The following is a 20334-nucleotide window of genomic DNA, read 5'->3' as shown; positions in this document are numbered from 1 at the left end:
TCACTAAAAGGGATGTCAAGAGAATTGTGCACAACATTTGAGAGATTTCTTTTTGTGTTAGGACATTTCTGGGATCTTTTTTTTTCAGCTCATGAAACTTGGGACCAACACTTTACATGATGCGTTTATATTTTGGTTTAGTGTAATTTGAAATACAGAAAGCATGGCAAAGATATCAACTATGTCCGTTTAAAACATTAAATTATAGCTGTCAGGTCATTGCGTCATATCTGCCTGGGCACACAGTGGAAATGGCTTGCAGTGATGGCAGATGCTTTATGACTGTAATAGCCTACTCTAGGCTACTGATGAGTGGTGAGCTTTCTGGTGCCAGCGGCTGCCGGGGCATCACCCATGTGGGTGCTACTTGTGGAGGAGTGGCTACAAAGTCAAGCGGCTACGCTACAGATGGCTGTATGTGTCGGGCACGGCGAGGTGCGCTGCTAAACAACGGCTCCAGAATTGTCTGATCCTCACCCACGACTTCCCCCTGGCTGTGACCATTATTGGCTGTTGACGCTATGAAAACAAACCGCTTCTGTTGACATCCTGATTTTGAACTGCTTTACTTTACCTGTTTAATTACTTGTATGTGCTATGTAAGTAATTCAGCTCTTAGCTGCCAAGTACGGCCTACCCTGTAATGTAATAAAACTACTACTACTACAGTGTAAACACAGACATGGACATGCACGCGTGTCCGCACACACACACAAACACTCACACAAAATATGTCAGTCGCAATGGTGTATTAATAACGCCATATTACCCATTAAAAAAAAAAAAGTTTTAGTCTTTATAGAGGCGGTTTCTTTTTTTCTCATTCTCTCTTTTCCCCAAACAACAGTGCGGTTGTCCAGTCCACAGGAAGTCTCCCACACCACCTCTAGCACTTTCATCCGGCCCTCCAGCACTCGTTTTGTGGCTAGGTAAGCACTTTAGTATATACACACACACACACACACCTCTGCTACCTGTACATAATTGCACAACTCTATGTTTTCTTGATTGTGTGTGTTCTGTCTTCCAGTCGTGCGGTTCAGAGGAGTCTAGCCATCATCAGGCACGCTCGTCAGAAGAAGTCCCAGAAACAGTACTGTATGTACTACAACCGCTTTGGCAAGTGTAACCGTGGCAATACCTGCCCCTACATCCACGATCCTGATAAGGTGGCCGTCTGTACCAGGTAACACACACACACACCTAACATGCACAGATCTCCTCAAAACCACCTGTACAGACTGTGTGGGCTCTCTGATTGGCTGCTCTGTGATCTGATGACTCTTCCCATTGGTGCCTGCAGGTTCCTGAGGGGTACGTGTAAGCAGACAGGTGGGACCTGTCCATTCTCCCATAAGGTGGCCAAGGAGAAGGTGAAACTATCTGACACACACACACACACACATACACACACACACACAACGACCTTGAGGTGAGAGTATGTGAAACGTCAATGTCTCTCACACCAGCTGGGTTGGAGTGTACTGTGTAGTTAGGCAGTTAGCGTTTGGCCCCGTCAGGTATATAGCCAGGGAGGAGGTGAGAATATGGTGTCACACACTTACAGATCTGCAAACATTGAAGGATTAATGGTAGGGGGTAGGGAAAGGGATTGCATTAGGACCGACTGGTAGTTTACCACCCAGAGATAGATATGGAGACATGTCACATACAATACGTGGTGTTTAGAGTTATGGTTGGTGTAAGACGTGGTGTATAGAGATACAGCTAGAGTCACAGTCACTCGATTGGCACAGCTCCTGTCTCTGTGCTCTCACTGGCAGTATTAAGATATACACACACACACACACACACACACACACACACACACACACACACACACACACACACTCCCACTGGTAGTGTACACACTCAGAGACGTGACCTGATTCTATGGTTAGGGGGGTGCATGTTGAAAGGAGTCGGGGTACGGGCGATGGGGGTATCATGACCAAAATGGTGGTCCCTGTCCCAGGTTTCAGATGTCCCAACATGGTTTACACCTGAACACGTACACCTTAATAGGCATGGGTACAGAGAGTATGGCATGAGTACACAACCCCTTAATTAACTATAAGACACACCTACACACAGCTGGTTACACATACCCAATATGTTCACGGCCAGTCACACAAACTCTTGTTAAAGGTCTGAGACACACACACACCTGAGCTGGATAAATCACAAATAGGTCAGAAGTATGACTCTTGTTTCAAAACTGTTTAAATTTGGTGCCAATTGGTACTATGCCAATTGCATGGCATGTTGTGTGACAAACTGCACATTTTAGATTGGCCTTTTATTGTCCCCCAGCACAAGGTGCACCTGTGTAATGATCATGCTGTTTAATCAGCTTCTTGATATGCCACACCTGTCAGGTGGATGGATTATCTTGGCAATGGAGAAATGCTCACTAACAGGGATGTAAACACATTTGTGCACAACATACGAGAGAAATAAGCTTTTTGTGCATACGGAAAATATTTTATTTCAGCTCATGAAACATGGGACCAACACTTTACATGTTGCGTTTATATATTTGCTCAGTATAGATCATTGGCTGCATCTTTAACTTCATCTAAACGACTCTCTCTCTAACAGAGAAAGAGTACAAACTAAAAGATAATAATCACATGTTTACTACTACCAACAGTCAACACAATGGTTCATCTTCGATTATTCATTCTGCTTCATAGCTACTAATGACATAGTTACATAGTAATACGTGTAGTTAAAATGTCTCATTTGTTTATCTGGCCCCATAGCACAGAATAGGGTCATGTAGTGGTGTTTAACTAGGTGTTTAACGAGGCCAGTCCGTATAGGGTAAAGGAAAGTGGTTACACTGGACAGGGAAATATGTTTTTCTTTAGACAAACAACCCACAGACAGGTGTCCTGTCCAGCCTCGCAACCCAATACGCACGCATACTAGTAGGGACTGGGGATAGACGAGGAGCTCCAATCCTGTACCCCCCCCCCCAAGAAATAACTCCCGAAACAAGACCCTCTGTACCCCCCCACCTCCGCCCGTCCCCCCTTCCTACCCCCTCAGGGCCTGGCGACCGTAACTCGTACACACAGCCAGCACATAAACGCATCATGATAGCTAGCTGGACAAGCTGCGGCCTGGATAAATATTTCTGTAGCAGTTAATTAGGTAGAACTGATCCCATCCCAACGAGCCGCCCTGATTCTCTCATTACCCCCCCCCCACCCCGGCCCTCTCCGTATAGCTCTCCCTCTCCTAGCTCCTTTTCCCTTGCTCTCTGTCTCGCACCTCTATCACTCTCTCTCTACATGGTGTATATTTAGACTGGCCTGCACTACTCTCACACAGCGTACCTTACTCACACACAAGAGGACATTTTACACCTGCATGCAGGCTGTCACACGCGCACACACACACACACACACACACTCTCTTTCTCTGTCAACTGCAATTAAGGCCATTTAACAGCAGAGGCAGTGACAGATTGTAGAAGGCGGGACCTATCTGAATGGTGGATTGGCTTGTTGACTTCTTTCACTCTACATCTGACTGTGTTTTCTCTAGTATGCTGTGAATGAACTCTTTCTTTCTCTTGCCTCTCTCGTTCTCTCTCTCTCTCAATGAAATGTTCAATTCCGTTGAAAATGCTTTATTGGTGTGCCATTTGTATGGAGATATTGCCAAGCAGAGATTGGTAACAACAACTTGTCTCTCTCTAGATGCCTGTGTGTTCGTACTTCCTGAAGGGTATATGTAACAACGGTAGCTGTCCCTACAGCCATGTCTACGTGTCCCGCAAGGCTGCTTTGTGCCAGGACTTCATCAGGGGATACTGCCCTCAGGGAGAGAAGGTATGACACACACACACACACACACACACACACACACACACACACACATACGAATACACACACACACAATCAGTCAGTCCCACACACATGTATGTACACACGCACTCATACACCTACTCTCTCTCTCTCTCTCTCTCTCTCTCTCTCTCTCTCTCTCTCTCACACAGACACAGACACTCTTTCGCACACACGTGCACACAGTCAGTCAGTCACACATATACACACAGTCAGTCACACACATACACACAGTCAGTCAGTCACACATGTACACACAATCAGTCACACACATACACACAGTCAGTCAGTCACACATGTACACACAGTCAGTCACACACGTGCACACAGTCAGTCAGTCACACATGTACACACAGTCAGTCACATACACATACACACAGTCAGTCAGTCACACATGTACACACAGTCAGTCACACACACATACACACAGTCAGTCAGTCACACATGTACACACAGTCAGTCACACACACATACACACAGTCAGTCAGTCACACACATACACACAGTCAGTCAGTCACACACGTACACACAGTCAGTCAGTCACACACGTACACACAGTCAGTCAGTCACACACGTACACACAGTCAGTCACACACGTACACACAGTCAGTCAGTCACACATGTACACACAGTCAGTCAGTCACACATGTACACACAGTCAGTCACACACATACACACAGTCAGTCAGTCACACGTGCACACACAGTCAGTCACACACATACACACAGTCAATCAGTCACACATGTACACACAGTCAGTCACACACGTGCACACAGTCAGTCAGTCACACATGTACACACAGTCAGTCAGTCACACATGTACACACAGTCAGTCAGTCACACATGTACACACAGTCAGTCAGTCACACACGCACGGGGACAGACACAGACATTCTCTCTTTCTCTTTATCATGATCTGATGACCTATGGTAGAGAAGGTAGATATACCCAGTGGTGTAGTTTACCCACTCGGTGGGCATTGCGTATTTAAGTGATAATGCCCGAGAAGCCGGTGTTTGGAGGATAGATTGGCACGGGTGTTGTTAGGCCCGAGACGAAGTCCCTTCGAGGGGCATTATTACTTTTACACAATGGGTTACCAACATATTCAAATAATGATTGACATTTTCATTAAAAACGTTATTTTGATGAATTTATTCATATTATTTCATCCTTCCACAAGATACAGTCCCGAAACAAATCTACTGTAGGGGTGCTACCCAAGCCGGCTGGTCGTTCGTTCTATTGGTTCGGTTGCCAGAGACGGGACCCAGTCGTTCAGTCCAAAAAGACTGAACGAATGGACACGACCCAGTCGTCGTTCCAAATGTTCCTTATCCCTTGCTTGCTAGCTAGCCAACTACGGTTAACTTAGTCGCGTCAATCAGTGCAGACAGAATAACAACAGCAGCTGCATTTGTTTAAGCTGTTTTCAAGTGCCATTTATTTGGATATATCCATAACAACGAGCTAATGAGGCACGATTTCGCCTGGCATAGAAAATGTGCTCTCTTGTCAGGACACTGTTGTTCAGAGGAGCTAGCCAATAACACAGCTAACACAAAAACGTCAAACTGAAGCTGGAAAGACTGCAAACTAGCTGCAATTCGTTTCACCTTTTTTCAATTGACATTTCTCCTGATCCTGACACGTTCATTACTATGGGACAGTTGGAGATCGAATTTGAATATTGAAACACTGTTGCAAATGTCAGAGAGACCGACTGCAAGGTTTATACAAATCTTCGCTGTTGAAAACAAAATGTTATTCTGAAAGAAATGTGAGCTAATTTTTATAGTGGAGATCAGGCTGGAGTGTGCTTTTAACCAATCAGCATTCAGGATTAGACCCACCCATTGTATAAACGCACTTATTAATCCCCAGGATGCGTAGTGTAGTGGTAGGTATACGCCATATCAATTAATAAGGCTGATGGAACAGATCAGAATGTTTAGCTTCAAATGATAATAAACGATTCATTTTTTCACATTTTCAGAGCAGCAATGTGCACACGGCAGCAGGCCTAGAATGGTGCGAATGTTCCAAAATTTGCAGGAAAGCACAGTTCTAAAATACACACCGCACATGCGAGCGATTTCATGGACAGAGATGGAAAATATCCATTCAAGATGTTGAAAGTGGGGAGATCTAAAGATGCAACAACAATCATGGGTTGCTAATATGACTATGATAATGCGTTTGGCTGCTAGACGATGAAATACAGTCGAAAGAAAGCCAATAGAACAGGAGAACGCATATGAGGGATGTCTTTATAAAATAATTGCCTCCACATTTCTATGGTGGGATTGTGGCTTTAGGCTACTTTGAAGCCAGTTAAGACGTGCCTCATAATATGAAGTAAAACGTCCAGGTGTCGAACAATTAAGGAACAGGTTAAATATAGCGACGCTAATGATAGGCCTAACCGTCTTCTGGTAGATTCAAAGGCTTTTGCAAACTCCATCTCATGTGCTACAGAAACACCACTAACCAAATGCATATATTAAAGGGTAACTACACTCAAAAATCCTTATGTGGTTTAAGCATGGTTGTGTACTTAGAACATCCAATTTGGTTGTTTTCAATTTTTTTTAACGTGTGACTTTGAGAGCGAAAACCTGAACAGAAAAAACAAACCTGTGAATTTCTGACTCTGTTGACAGCCTAATTTATCTGTTTCAATAGTAGGCCTACTATTAGACTACTTGCACAGTGCAGCTTGGGTTGGCCTGACTTTGAAAGACCAAAATGGGATGTATCATTTTAGGTCATTCAGAGTGTGTGTCGCTGTTTCTCAAATAATTGTTCACCTTTCCTTTGTGGACCGTTTGGGAAATGTTTGTCAAAATGAGTGTATACCCACTTCTCCAGGCACTGCTACACCACTGGACACACCCTCGTGGACATACTCTTCACACAAACATATAAACTGTCCTCCAAACAGCCCTGGGTATGGAGGGACAGCTGTTGAGAGTGAGGGCTTGTCAATAGTGACATAACTCTAGTGTCTGAGTGACACATTGAGGACCAGAGGGTAACAGTGCACGGCCACACAGACACACATGACCCCCCCCAAAAATGTAGAGTTCCCATACACACTCTGTTTCCACATTCACCGCTAGTACCACTCCTATCCTCTCTTTCCGTCTGTCTCTGTCCCTACCAATCCTATATCTGTTCATCTATCCCCTCCCTCCCTCCTATAACCCTCTCTCTGTCTCAGTTGTTGTTTATGAGTGTCTGTGTAACACATGCTTTTTCACACTGTCAGGCCTCATTTAAATATAGCACAGAGAAATGAGGATATATAAAACCAAAGGGCATTAATATTTATTCTATTAGCTGAAGTGCTTAGGTCTGGTGTGTGTGTGTGTGTGTGCTCGCGTTTGTGCGTGCACATGTGCTTGCTAGCTGGTGGTGGCTGTGGGAGGGATAGCAGGCAGTAATTACAGATGGAGGAAGTGCTGAGGATGGCACTATGGGGCAGGCAGGCAGACACTCCAGCAGCTCAGGGGTTAACCCCGCTTCCCTCTCCATCTCCATCCTCTTTTCTCGTTCCATCTCTCGCTTTGTCTCGCGCTCACTATCCCTCCCTCCCGAACACTCTTTCTCGCTCTCTCTTTTCTATCTATCCCCCATCACTACCTTCTCCCCCTTTTCTATTCTGTATTTCTCTTTTGTGCCTGTCTCTCTCGTTTTATCCAATTTGGACCCTCTTGGTCCCTTTCGCCTTCTCTCATTCCCTTGATCTCCCACCTTTCTCTTGTTTCTCCATCTCCACCACTCTTTCAACTTCCCTTGCTCTCCTTTGAACCCCAATCCACCCCCCCCCCCCTTCTGTTTCCCTCTCCTCTCTCCCCCTCTCTCCCCCTCCCCTCTCTTCCCCTCCTTTCCCACATCTCCCTCCCTCCTTGCCCCTCTCTTCTACCCCTCCCTCTCTGTAATGGTAAATGTGCTGACTCGTCCTGGTTTGGAACGCAGTGGAGAGAGAGCTCTTCTAATAGACCCCTGAGACATCCCAGCATTTCTTAAATCAAGTGGAAAATGATTAACTTGGTGTGGAATAAAGATGTTCTGTCCGCTGTTCACTTTTTTTTATCTTCCGTTTCTTGGCTCTTGCTCTCTTTCCCTCTTTTCAGTGTTTTATGAAAATGAGAACGTATTCGACTGCTGGCAGTTGAGTCTTAGTAGATTTGGCATTTGGCTCAGTTTTCCCTCTCCTTATGCTGGAAAAGGGCTCTAAAAACGGTTGTAAGTCTTTGTATGGTCCCATTCCCTGGTCTAAAGACGACCACTATAACCCCAGGGCACATCTTGGTTGGATTGGTTAAAAACAATGTAAAGCGTCTTCAATCTGCACCTCTGCTCTCAGACTCTTGAATGGTAACAGACTGATAACGTAATAGAGACAGACAGGCTTTGCTAAATTTGGCAAATAGTGTCAATGTTTACGTTAGGGCATGAAAACATATAGCATTACGGTGTGACTTTGTGAGTGTTTTGGTTTGCCGCCTCAGAAAAGCTGAAAGTGAGATAAGTCTAAGACCTACACTGATCTGACCCCTATGGTGCAGGAACATGGGTGTGAGAAGGGCAGGGGGTCTGAGTTTGGGAGTTAGTGGTACTGGCTATAGTGAGGGGTTGGGGGTATAGCGGAGAGAGAGGTGCCTCATCGGGGAGAGGAGAGGGTTGCACGGACTGGTTCAGGGCTGAGGGGACCATGGGGTGAACTGGAGTCCAAACTGTTCCTGGAAACTCAATCTGCAGACCCCCACCCCTCACACACACACACACACACACACACACACACACACACACACACACACACACACACACACACACACACACACACACACCCCTTACCCCCACCCTCACTCTATTTCTGGACCAACCTGCTCCAGGCTGCCCCCCACACACCACATACACACAAACACGGCTCGCACCCCATAGTGAGTATAATTAGCTTTTCTGACAGGTGGGAGGGATCGAATCTCCCTCAGAATGAAGTTACCAATTTACGCCCATATTACACCGTCACACACACTCTCACTGTCACATACACTCTCACCAGACCTTCATCTGTATACTCACTCAGGCACAGTGCTCTTAAGATGACCACGTTCAAGTGCACACAGACACACTCAAAAACAAAGCTTTGAAACACATACACTGAGTATACAAAACATTAGGAACATGACATAGACTGACCAGGTGAATACTATGATCCCTTATTGAGGTCACCTGTTAAATCACTTCAATCAGTGTAGATGAAGGGGAGGGAGGCGGTTAAAGAAGGATTTTTAAGCCTTGAGACAATTGAAACATGGATTGTGTATGTGTGCCATTCAAAGTGTGGACGGGCAAGACAAAATATTTAAGTGCCTTTGAACGGGTATGGTAGTAGGTACCAGGCACGCCGGTTTGAGTGTGTCAAGAACTGCAACGTTGCTGGGTTTCAAGAATGGTCCACCACCCAAAAGACATCCAGCCGACTTGACACAACTGTGGGAAGTATTGGAGTCAACATGGGCCAGCATCCCTGTGGAACGCTTTCGACGCCTTGTAGAGTCCATGCCCTGACGAATTTAGGTTTTTCTGAGGGCAAAAGGGGGTTTAACTCAATATTAGGAAGTAAACAACATGTTTTTTACACTCCGTGTAGTAACTAACAGAGCAGTCTCAAACTGTCTTCTCGGGTTATGTTAACCTCCTGTGTGTTTCATATAATAAGTGGTATCGGTCTGTCCTCTCCTCCAGTGTAAGAAGAAGCACACCCTGGTGTGTCCAGACTTCTCCAGTGGTGGCTCCTGTCCTCGAGGGGCCCAGTGTAAGCTCCAGCACCGTCAGAGGGCCAAACGCACCGCTCCTAACCCCAACCCCACCACAGGCCCCTCCGCTGCCCCGGCCAAGAAGTCCCGCACCAAGAGGTCAAGAACAGGCCCTCTGTCAAAATAATTAAATGACAAAGTGAAATTAATTAGATACAATTTATATTTAAAAAATGTAATAAAACAGAGCAAATAGATTACATTACAAATTGAAAACAGACATTTTGGAAAATGCATAGCAACAACCATAAAACACAGTAAAAACAGACATTAATTTATATTGCCAGATGTTCACAGATATTATTACATTTCGATGTCAACAATGTTTTCTAATCTCCTCCTTTTCCACTTCCCCCTCTCCTCTCTTCAGGCCTAGCCTGTCAGTGGTCCTACCTGATGACCAGGCGGCAGAGGGTTCTGCTCAGGCAGATCCAGGGACACTCTCGTCTTCTTCCTTGGGTCCTCACAAGACCAAGCTCCCGTCGTTCATCTCCCTCTCCAGCTCCCCCGAAGACACAGACGCCCCGGACACGCCCCCTGCCGACGGGGCAGAGGTCACAGGTGAGAGGTCACACAGTGACCAGGAAAGTTAGTCTAGTTCAGGGTTGTGTCCTACAGAGGTCAGGAAACTGCTTCTATGGACGCCATGTTGACTCCTATGACCCGGAGGGGTGGGGTGGGCTCATCAAACAGGGCATTGGAAAATTGTGGTAATCATTGCGAGCACTGTGATTCTTCCAACTGCCCCATGTTTTTAATACATAGCTCAGATGGCCCACTGCTAATCGAGGAAAGATGTTGAATGGATAAAAAAAAATCTAATCAAGATCCATTCAAATTATTTGTCACGTGCTTCATAAACAACAGGTGTAGACTAACAGTGAAATGTTTACTTACGGGCCCTTTACTTAGGAGTAAAGCGACTAGGTAACAGAATAGATAATAAGCAGTAGCAGCAGTGTATGTGATGAGACAAAAATATTTAATGCAAAATAGTCAATGCAGATAGTCCGGTTAGCTATTTGGTTAACTGTTTAGCAGTCTTATGGCTCGGGGGGTAGAAGCTGTTTAGGGTCCTGTTGGTTTCAGACTTGGTGTATCGGTACCGCTTGCCATGCAGTAGCAGAGAGAACAGTCTTTGGTGATAGGAGTCTGTTTAGTGACTTCCTCTGATACCACATGGTATAGAGGTCCTGGATGGCAGGGAGCTCAGCCCCAGTGATGTACTGGGCCATACGCACTACCCTCTGTAACACCTTGTGGTCGGATGCCAAGTAGTTGCCATGCCAAGCAGTGATGCAGCCAGTCAAGATGCTCTCAATGGTGCAGCCGTATAACTTTTTGAGGATCTGAAGGCCCATGACAAATCTTTTTAGCCTCCTGAGCGGGAAGAGGCGTCGTCGTGCCTTCTTCACGACTGTTGATGTGTGTGGAGCATGTTAATTCCTTAATAATGTGGACACTGGCCTCCCGGGTGGCGCAGTGGTCTAGGGCACTGCATTGCAGCGCTAGCTGTGCCACCAGAGACTGGGTTCGCGCCCAGGCTCTGTCGCAGCCGGCCGCGACCAGGAGGTCCGTGGGGCGACGCACAATTGGCCTAGCGTCGTCCGGGTTAGGGAGGGTTTGGCCGGTAGGGATATCCTTGTCTCATCGCGCACCAGCGACTCCTGTGGCGGGCCGGGCGCAGTGCACGCTAACCAAGGTCGCCAGGTGCACGGTGTTTCCTCCGACACATTGGTGCGGCTGGCTTCCGGGTTGGAGGCGCGCTGTGTTAAGAAGCAGTGTGGCTTGGTTGGGTTGGGTTTCGGAGGACACGTGGCTTTCGACCTTCGTCTCTCCCGAGCCCGTACGGGAGTTGTAGCGATGAGACAAGATAGTAATTACTAACAATTAATTGGATACCACGAGATTGGGGAGAAAAAAGGGGGTAACATTTTTATGTGGACACCGAGGAACTTGAATCTCTCAACCCGCTCCACTACAGCCCAGTCAATGTGCATGGGGGCGGCCCTCCATTTCCTGTAGTTCAGGATCAGTTGCTTTGTCTTGCTGACGTTGAGGGAAAGGTTGATGTCCTGGCACCACACCATCTTCGTCGGTGATCAGGCCTACCACCGTTGTGTCGTCAGCAAACTTAATGATGTTGGAGTCGTGCGCAAACAGGGAGTACAGGAGGGGACTAAGCATGGACCCCTGAGGGCACCATTGCCATGGGGTAAATATTAGTGGATGAGGAAATAAGGTTTAAGAACGCCCTGATATTGGGGTACTTTTAGGAGGTTGATACTGGTTGCAGTAGAAGGTAATATTTGAGTATGATAATACTTAGCTGGAAGTGTAATAGTGCTTAGTGGGAGAGAGGTAATAATATTTAGGTTTGGGGCAAGAGAGAGGCACAGCTGGGCTCTCTGTTGACAGACTGACAGATAGAGGATTAGAAGAGGGCCTCCCTCCCCCGTCACCCTCCCTCATTCCCCCTGTCGGCCTCCCCCCGTCGCCTACTCTCCTATGTCCACCTGCCTCTGCCCCTCCCTGACATAGAGGAACCCTCAATCACACACTAACACACACATTTACTCTCACTGTCCAGTAGTGAAGAAACAGACAGACACCACAAATGAACTTACCACTTCAATTCTCTTTCTATTGCCCTCCTTCTCATATTCTCTTTCAGTAACGGTACATTTTAACAATGTCTACATTTTGCTTGAAAGAAATAAACAAAATCTGTTTCTACCTAATACTAAATAGTACCCTGCGGTACAGTACATGATTCAATAACTCCAAAAGAAAGTGTTAATACATTACTATGTTATTACCATATTACCATTACATTTCTAAGTAAATACCAGGAAGACAGCGACTGTAAATTACACCAGAACCTTTCTCTCACTTTCTCTCCATCTGTCATCCCTCTCTCCCTCACTCTGTCATCATCCCTCTCTCCATGTCTGTTTCGTTTCATATTTAATCTCTCTTCTCCAGGAAACAACTATGACCTTTCACCTTTAGCTGCCCCTGTGTCATCTGGACATCCTGCATGTCACTCCCTTACCGCTAGCTACCATGACACACACACACATACAAAAACACACATATATATCTCACACACATGGAATCTCTCTTTCCTTTCATCTCAATGTATCTTTCTCCCTTTACATGGACTCTGGAACTCAGTCTCTCTCCATCTGTCATCTCCCCCCCTCTCTCTCTCCACTGTGTCCCCCTCTTTCTTCTCTTCTCTCTCTCTCTATTCTCCTCCTTAACCCTCCCTTCATCCCAGCTTTAGTATGTGTTTAAAGGGTCTTGCCTGCATCATTGGTTATTCCTGTCTGGGTTAGCTGGTCATAGCACATGCTGACTGGGGTGTATACGTGTGAGTGTGTAGAGCCAGGGCTTATTTGGAACTAGGGCTCCCTTCCGGGAACACAGCAGTCAGAGCTCAGTCTATAGCTGCTGTGGTGCCTAGTGGCAGTCGCCCATAGGCACGGAAGGCTATTTTAATGTCTGGGTACAGTGTTAGCAGGGTACAGAGCAGCTACCAGTCACAGCAAAAACTCAGTATATACAGACAACGAGGAACAATGAGGCAGACCATATAGAGTGCATTCGGAAAGTATTCAGACCCCTTGACCTTTTCCACATTTTGTTACATTTTAGAATAAGGCTGTAACGTATTAAATTATTTTTTCCCTCATCAATCTACACACAATGCCCCATAATGACTAGGCGGAAACAGTTTTTTAGAAATGTTTGCAAATGGATTATAAATGAAAAACGTAAATACCTTATTTACATTAGTATTCAGACCCTTTGCTATGAGACTCGAAATTGAGCTCAGGTGCATCCTGTTTCCGTTGATCATCCTTGAGATGATCAATGTGGTAAATTCAATTGATTGGACTTGATTTGGAAAGGCACACACCTGGTGGCAGCATCATGTTGTGGGGATGTTTTTCAGCCGCAGGTACTGGGAGACTAGTCAGGATCGAGGGAAAGATGAACGGAGCAAAGTACAGAGAGACTTGATGAAAACCTGCTCCAGAGCACTCAGGACCTCCGACTGCAGTAAGGTTCACCTTCCAACAGGACAACAACCCGAAGCACACAGCCAAGACAACGCAGGAGTGGCTTCTGGACAAGTCTCTGAATGTCCTTGAGTGGCCCAACCAGGGCCCGGACTTGAATCCGACAGAACATCTCTGGAGAGACCTGAAAATAGCTATGCAGCGACGCTCCCCATCCAACCTGACAGAGCTTGAGAGGATCTGCAGAGAAGAATGGGAGAAACTCCACAACTACAGGTGTACCAAGTAGGGCTGACCCCAATTAGTCGACTGGTCTATTTTTAGGTTGTTGGTCAACCAAGATTGTTTTAGTCGAGCAGTAACAAATATATACAGTACCAGTCAAAAGTTTGGACTAATCGTTCATCCAAAAATGTTGTTTTAGGCTGCATGACGGTGTGACGCAATTGCGGCGCCCCCAGAGGCACGCAGAGGGCAAATCGAGCTCCGTAATGCATCGCCATGCGCCTCCCACATTTTTTTTTACAATGCGGAGGGCTCTCTATAGGTCCGCATTGACATGATTGGTTGACGAAGGTGGGGGTCATATCCTGTATAACAACAGCTCTGCAATGCTCCGCGAAGCGCAAGAAGTATGCTGAGGCCATATCAACGTAAATGCTGCCTGGCCAATGCAGACGACAGATTGACCATGCGCCCAGATGCATTTCTCTCTCCAGATTGCGCTCTCTCTCCCCCCAGTTTGTACACGTTAATTGTTTGCGTTTGATTGTTAGTGTATATCAATTCCCCATTACATATATAACCTGTAGTACATTTACCGTTAAATTATAGGAATTTGTCTACAATGTTTTTTACTTTGGTTACGGTAATTTATTTTAATTAACGCGTTCAATATTATTCCGGTCTTCCCGTTCTCATTATCGGAGTGGACACGTTGTTTGCGGAGTGCACAACCTATACTACACTTGTGAAAAGGTGTTGGTTTATTTCATTCCATTTATGAGTTTTGTCAATTTAGTAATTTACTTTGGTTTGGAGCTCTCCTGTCAATGTTGAGTAAGGACATGCGCGCATAGAAGTAGGCCTAAAGGCCATCTGGCCTGCGCGCCAATGTAGGCTTTACTTTTTAGCTTTGTATCATTTTCATTTAGATTTGGATCAAATTTTGATTAACCACATGACAATGATTTTGACATATGAAGATGTTATTATAAATTAAATTAATCTGTTTCACCAAAATATGCATATGAAAACCATAACTGTCGTCCTCTTGAGGCATTTGTCTTATTTCATCAAACCGTAAACTTTAAGCATCAGACAAGCTCAATGCATATAGTTGATTTTATTCAAACATAGGGTGTGTCTATATATGGAAAAATACACGTTTAAAAATGTTGACCAATAGATTGGTCGAAAGATCAGACGACTTTCGTCGACCAAGATATTTTTTTTGTCCTACTACCAAGAAGACTCAAGGCTGTAATTGCTGCCTACGGTGCTTCAACAAAGTACTGAGAAAAGGGTCTGATATTTCAGTTTTTACTGTTTTTGCTTTGTCATTATGGGGTATTGTGTGTAGATTGATGGGGGGGAGGGGGGACTATTTAATCAATTTTAGAATAAGGCTGTAACCAGTGGTGTAAAACTACTTTAAAGTACTACTTAAGTAGTTTTTGGGGGTATCTGTACTTTACATTACTATTTATATTTTTGCATTTTACTGGGTGACTTTTACTTGAGTCATTTTCTATTAAGGTATCTTTACTTTTACTCAAGTATGACAATTGAGTACTGTTTCCACCACTGGCTGTAACGTAACAAAATGTGGAAAACGTGAAGGGGTCTGAACACTTTCCGAATGCACTGTACACACACACTTAGGCACACAAACACACAATCCTCCTGAGACACAACAAGTGGTCAGTTACACACACATACACACACAGACCGCCTTCAACTCTGTGTCCAGGGCAGTTAAGTGTTACTAATGACCGCTGGTTTATCCCCCAACACACACACACCCTCACACACACACACACACACACTCTCCACACCCTTGTGGCTTGTTAAGGGTGGAAAGAATCCAAACAAGTTCCTCTCCACTGGGGCTGTTGCAGTGACTGTATTACTGCCACACCAGCAGTCATGAGTCATGACCGTAGTAAAATTCCATGTGACCATTGAGTCACGGGAATCTCCTTTCATGCACTCTGGACATGCGTTGGTAGTATCCAATTTGCTAACTACCATCAGGTCATAACAGACTGGTACTCAGGGCTCTATTGTCCCTCTAACCACTCTGACATCAATGCAATGGAAAAGTCACGTCAAACACTTAACGTCAAAACAGTATCATGCTTTTAAAACTCACCTCACTGTGATGATCAATTTGAAGACAGAAGTTCAAAGGCAGCTTGAAACTGAGTGTAAAACATGGTCGTTGTGGCTGTTTCAGCACAGTGGAACGGACAGCGCTTTCTAAGGTGATGATTCATTCAAAACACCCATGTGCATTTTAGAGCTTATGCATATGCATAGGCTTATGAGCCCAAGCCTGGGAAGAAAAAAAACGTAATTAAATGGATTGTGCGGTTATACAATACATAGCCTACCGCATATTACGCATTGCAGACAAACATAAAACAAAACTGATTTAAGATGTCTTTGGTACATAATTGGTTTAGCCTGTACTCCAAAATTAAACAAATTTTGGATAAATGCCTTTGAGTGTGGACTGTATTATTATGCATACTGGATGGACTGGTTACCTTATGCTACGGCCTTAGTTCTATCCGCGAGTCTGGGAGAGAACGTACTGTATAGCCAGACTAGGCGATGCTGTTGGTTCATTGATTGTGCAGGGCAGCTTACAGTGAATTTGATTTTGAATAGCCTAGTAATAGGGATTTTTATTTTATTTTCAGAACGCGAAACCTTGTTACTATCGATGTTCCCGAACAGATATCACTTCGTTTCCCAAGTTAAGCACTGGGTAGATGCAGGAATAAGGTTGACGAGCCCATGGCATACAGAGTTTGGGCGGGATATCACCTGTCGTGCAGCGAGAGCATGCTTCTCAAACAGTGGTTGATGTGTGGAGTGAAATAAGTGTTTCTTATATTTATTTCTCAGCTGCTCATATTAAGCACAACTCCGCTACCAAGCTGATGTTGCCTATCCGGCATCATTGATCAACGAACTAGCGGGAAAGAGTGCGGCCTCCATTTGCTGTTTGAGTGCATACAAATTAATTTTAAAAAATCCCATGCCCCTGTTCCTGCCCATTTCATAATGGGTCATTTTGAATCAAAACTAATTTGACATATTAGTAAAAACGAGATTAAATTGAGAATAGTCTGATGGGTGTAAATATGATCACTTGATGGGAGAACAGCTGTGCAGCCTGAGGCAAGGAACAGCTTTTTTTCTGACTTTCTCAAATCATCAATCATCCCACATCATGCAGCCCATCCCGTGAATTCGGACCTCTTGACTTTTTCCACATTTTGTTACGTTACAGCCTTATTCTAAAATTGATTATAATATGTTTCCCCCTCATCAATCTACACACAATACCCCCAAATAACAAAGCAAAAACAGGTTTTTATTTTTAAAAATCTCATTTATTAAAAAAAATCTCAAAACAAAAAAGGTTTGAGGTCCTGAGCGCTCTAGAGCAGGTTTTAATCAAGAATCTCTGTAATTTGCTCTGTTCAACTTTCCCTCGATCCTAACTAGTCTCCCAGTCCCTGCCGCTGAAAAACATCCCAACAGCATGATGCTGCCACAACCATACTTCACCGTAGGGATGGTGCCAGGTTTCCTCCAGACGTGACGCTTGGCATTCAGGCCAAAGAGTTCAAACTTGGTTTCATCAGACCAGAGAATCTTGTTTCTCATGGTCTGAGAGTCCTTTAGGTGCCTTTTGGTCAACTTCAAGCGGGCTGTCATGTGCCTTTTACTGAGGGAGTGGCTTCCGTCTGGCCACTCTACCAAAAAGGCCTGATTGGTGGAGTGCTGCAGAGATGGTTGTCCTTATGGATGGTTCTCCCATCTCCAGAGAGGAACTCTGGAGCTCTGTCAGAGTGACCATCGGGTTCTTGTGGACTTCCCTGACCAAGGCCATTCTCCCCCGATTGCTCAGTTTGGCTGGGCGTCCAGCTCTAGAAAGAGTCTTGGTGGTTCCAAAATTCTTCTATTTAAGAATGATGTTGGCCACTGTGTTCTTGGGGACCTTCAATGTTACAGAAATGTTTTGGTACCCTTCCCCAGATAGGTGCCTCGAAGAAATCCTGTCTCGGAGCTCTATGGACAATTCCTTTGACCTTATGGCTTGGTTTTGCTCTGACATGCACTGTCAACTGTGGGACCTTATATTGACTGGTGTGTGCCTTTCCAAAGCATGTCCAATCAATTGAATTTACCACATGTGGACTTCAATCAAGTTGTAGAAACATCTCAAGGATGATCAATAGAAACAGGATGCACCTGATCTCATTTTCGAGTCTCGTAGCAAAGAGTCTGAATACTTATGTAAATAAGGTATTTCTGTTTTTTATTTTCAATACATTTGCAAAAACAATTATCTGAAAACCTGTTTTGACTTTGTCGTGATGGGGTATTGTGTGTAGATTGATGAGGATTTATTTTTTTTATATCCGTTTTAGAATACGCCTGTAACGTAACGAAGTGGAAAAAGTCAAGGGGTCTGAATACTTTCCGAATGCACTGTATATGTTTTGATTTCTAAGGTTCGTATCATTCACAACTAAAGCTGCCAAATAACTCTGAATCTTGTGTAGAAGACCTGTTTTAAATGATCACTTTCATGCTCAACGTAGCCACTTCATATGCTCACTTGCTCCGGATTGGGAAGAATATCCTTTCTATTTTATTCCACTAGGTTCAATTATATTCTTCTTACTATATTATCATATAATGTAAAATAATGGCATGGGACTTATAGGCATATATTGTCAGCTAAATCAACAAGCCTACTGCTTATGGCATGGAGCATAGCCAGATAACATACAGTAGGCCAACTCAACTCAACTTCTGTTCTTCTGAAATACATTTTCTTTAGAACTGAGTAAAATAAATGGATTTATTTTGATTGTGTATATTAAATTGATTTATTAGACTTTTTAAATGTAGATTCCAAAGGCACACATCAGCAGCTTGTATGTAGCTTGTATGTGTGGATGCTAAACTTTTTTAATGTTAATTAACGGTCAATTACCGTGATACCGGCAGTCTTTTGCATGACAATAACCGGCTGACAACATTTCATGGCCGCCACAGCCCTGCTCTCCACTTTACATAAATTAACCCAATAGCTATGCATCACTGCCGGGACGTACACACGTATGCACACACACCCCTGTTCTCCCATTCATTCAGTTCCCAGTGTGCTCATCAGCGGAGATGCCATCACTCAGGTTTTCAGTAGGACAGAGAGCCCTGCGTTTCACCCATTCACATCCTCAGGCACACCATCAGTCACACACACATACACACACAGCCTGTCGTTTTGTACACCCCTGTGGTTGTAGAGCGATCTCGCTGCTGTCTGACATGTTAGTTTTGTTGGTATCTTTAATCACAATCTGTTTCTGTCTTGCCTGTCTGTCCGTCCTCCACAGAGAGAATACTGCAGATCAAGCCTCGACTCTAGAACTACAGGAACTAGAATGGATACTGCCTGAACACCAAATGAGCTTTGAAAATACTACAGAGACGTATGTAATTGAATGCTTATGGAAGCTCTGACGTTTCTCAGACCCATATCTGTATCCGCTCTCAACCACACTCAGGGTCTTTTAATGTAGCTAAAGGTTTGCTTTATGGACTCATTCATTTCATACAGCAATGATGTTTGTAATAAAGATTGTATTGATATTTGAACATGTTTTGTTTTTTTGTAAATTGGAGATTTGACGAATTTGGAATAAAATGTATGTTATTACTGTACATGCCTTTGTTTGACTTTGTTTTGCTCTTGGGGTGTGTGTGTGGGGGGGGGGGGGGGCTAGCCTCTGTCTGCTTTAAGGCCCATGTATTCTGAAAAAAGGGCATCCTTCTGATAAAATAACTATTACCCACCAACCTCTCTCCCTCCTACATTCTCTCATCTTCCATCCCTCTCCGGGATCGGTCTCTTCTCCTAGATTGTGCTCGGTCTCTCTCACGCCATCTCTTTGTGTCATATAATTAGTGTGTAGGGAGATGGAGAGTGGCACAGAGAGGATGTTGGGATGTGTAATCCATCCATTACCTGCCTACCGAGCCCAGAGCAGCCCCTGATAATAAAACTATTACTACGCCCTTTGTGTGTTTGTGTGTGTGTCTCTAGTGTGTGTGTGTATATATGTGTACAGCTCCTGATATTTAGGCCATTAATACGCTATTTAACCGAGGCGTCGTCACAGTGACAAATGACTGTTGCGTCGCCCTGGGGAGCATGTTCACACCGTGGAGCTTACCACGGCAACACAGAGCATTAATTCACGCTAAGGAGCTCACACACACAATGTAGACCGAGGTTATTGTGGTAGCTAAACTAAAACTGAAACGAATATGAAAAAACGATTTAATAAACTGAAATAAAATTATTTACAAA

The 20334-nt window shown here is 44.6% G+C and overlaps 1 protein-coding gene across 3 annotated transcripts in view; it reads left to right on the top strand.

Moving 5' to 3' along the window:
• The window catches only part of LOC139578687 (zinc finger CCCH domain-containing protein 3-like), a 92635-nt gene extending 72950 nt beyond the window's left edge, over nt 1–19685 (top strand). For all 3 annotated transcript variants that reach the window (XM_071406620.1, XM_071406622.1, XM_071406619.1), the window contains 7 exons: nt 848–929; nt 1031–1186; nt 1304–1373; nt 3711–3842; nt 9614–9783; nt 10055–10245; nt 19358–19685. In XM_071406620.1, coding sequence (XP_071262721.1) covers nt 848–929; nt 1031–1186; nt 1304–1373; nt 3711–3842; nt 9614–9783; nt 10055–10245; nt 19358–19389 — 833 coding nt within the window. In that variant the 3' untranslated portion in view covers nt 19390–19685. The remainder of the gene's footprint in view (nt 1–847; nt 930–1030; nt 1187–1303; nt 1374–3710; nt 3843–9613; nt 9784–10054; nt 10246–19357) is intronic.
• The last annotated feature ends 649 nt before the right edge of the window (nt 19686–20334 follow it).

Source organism: Salvelinus alpinus, chromosome 6, assembly GCF_045679555.1.
Source record: "Salvelinus alpinus chromosome 6, SLU_Salpinus.1, whole genome shotgun sequence".
Taxonomy (NCBI): domain Eukaryota; kingdom Metazoa; phylum Chordata; class Actinopteri; order Salmoniformes; family Salmonidae; genus Salvelinus; species Salvelinus alpinus.
This window is presented reverse-complemented; position numbering and strand designations above follow the sequence as displayed.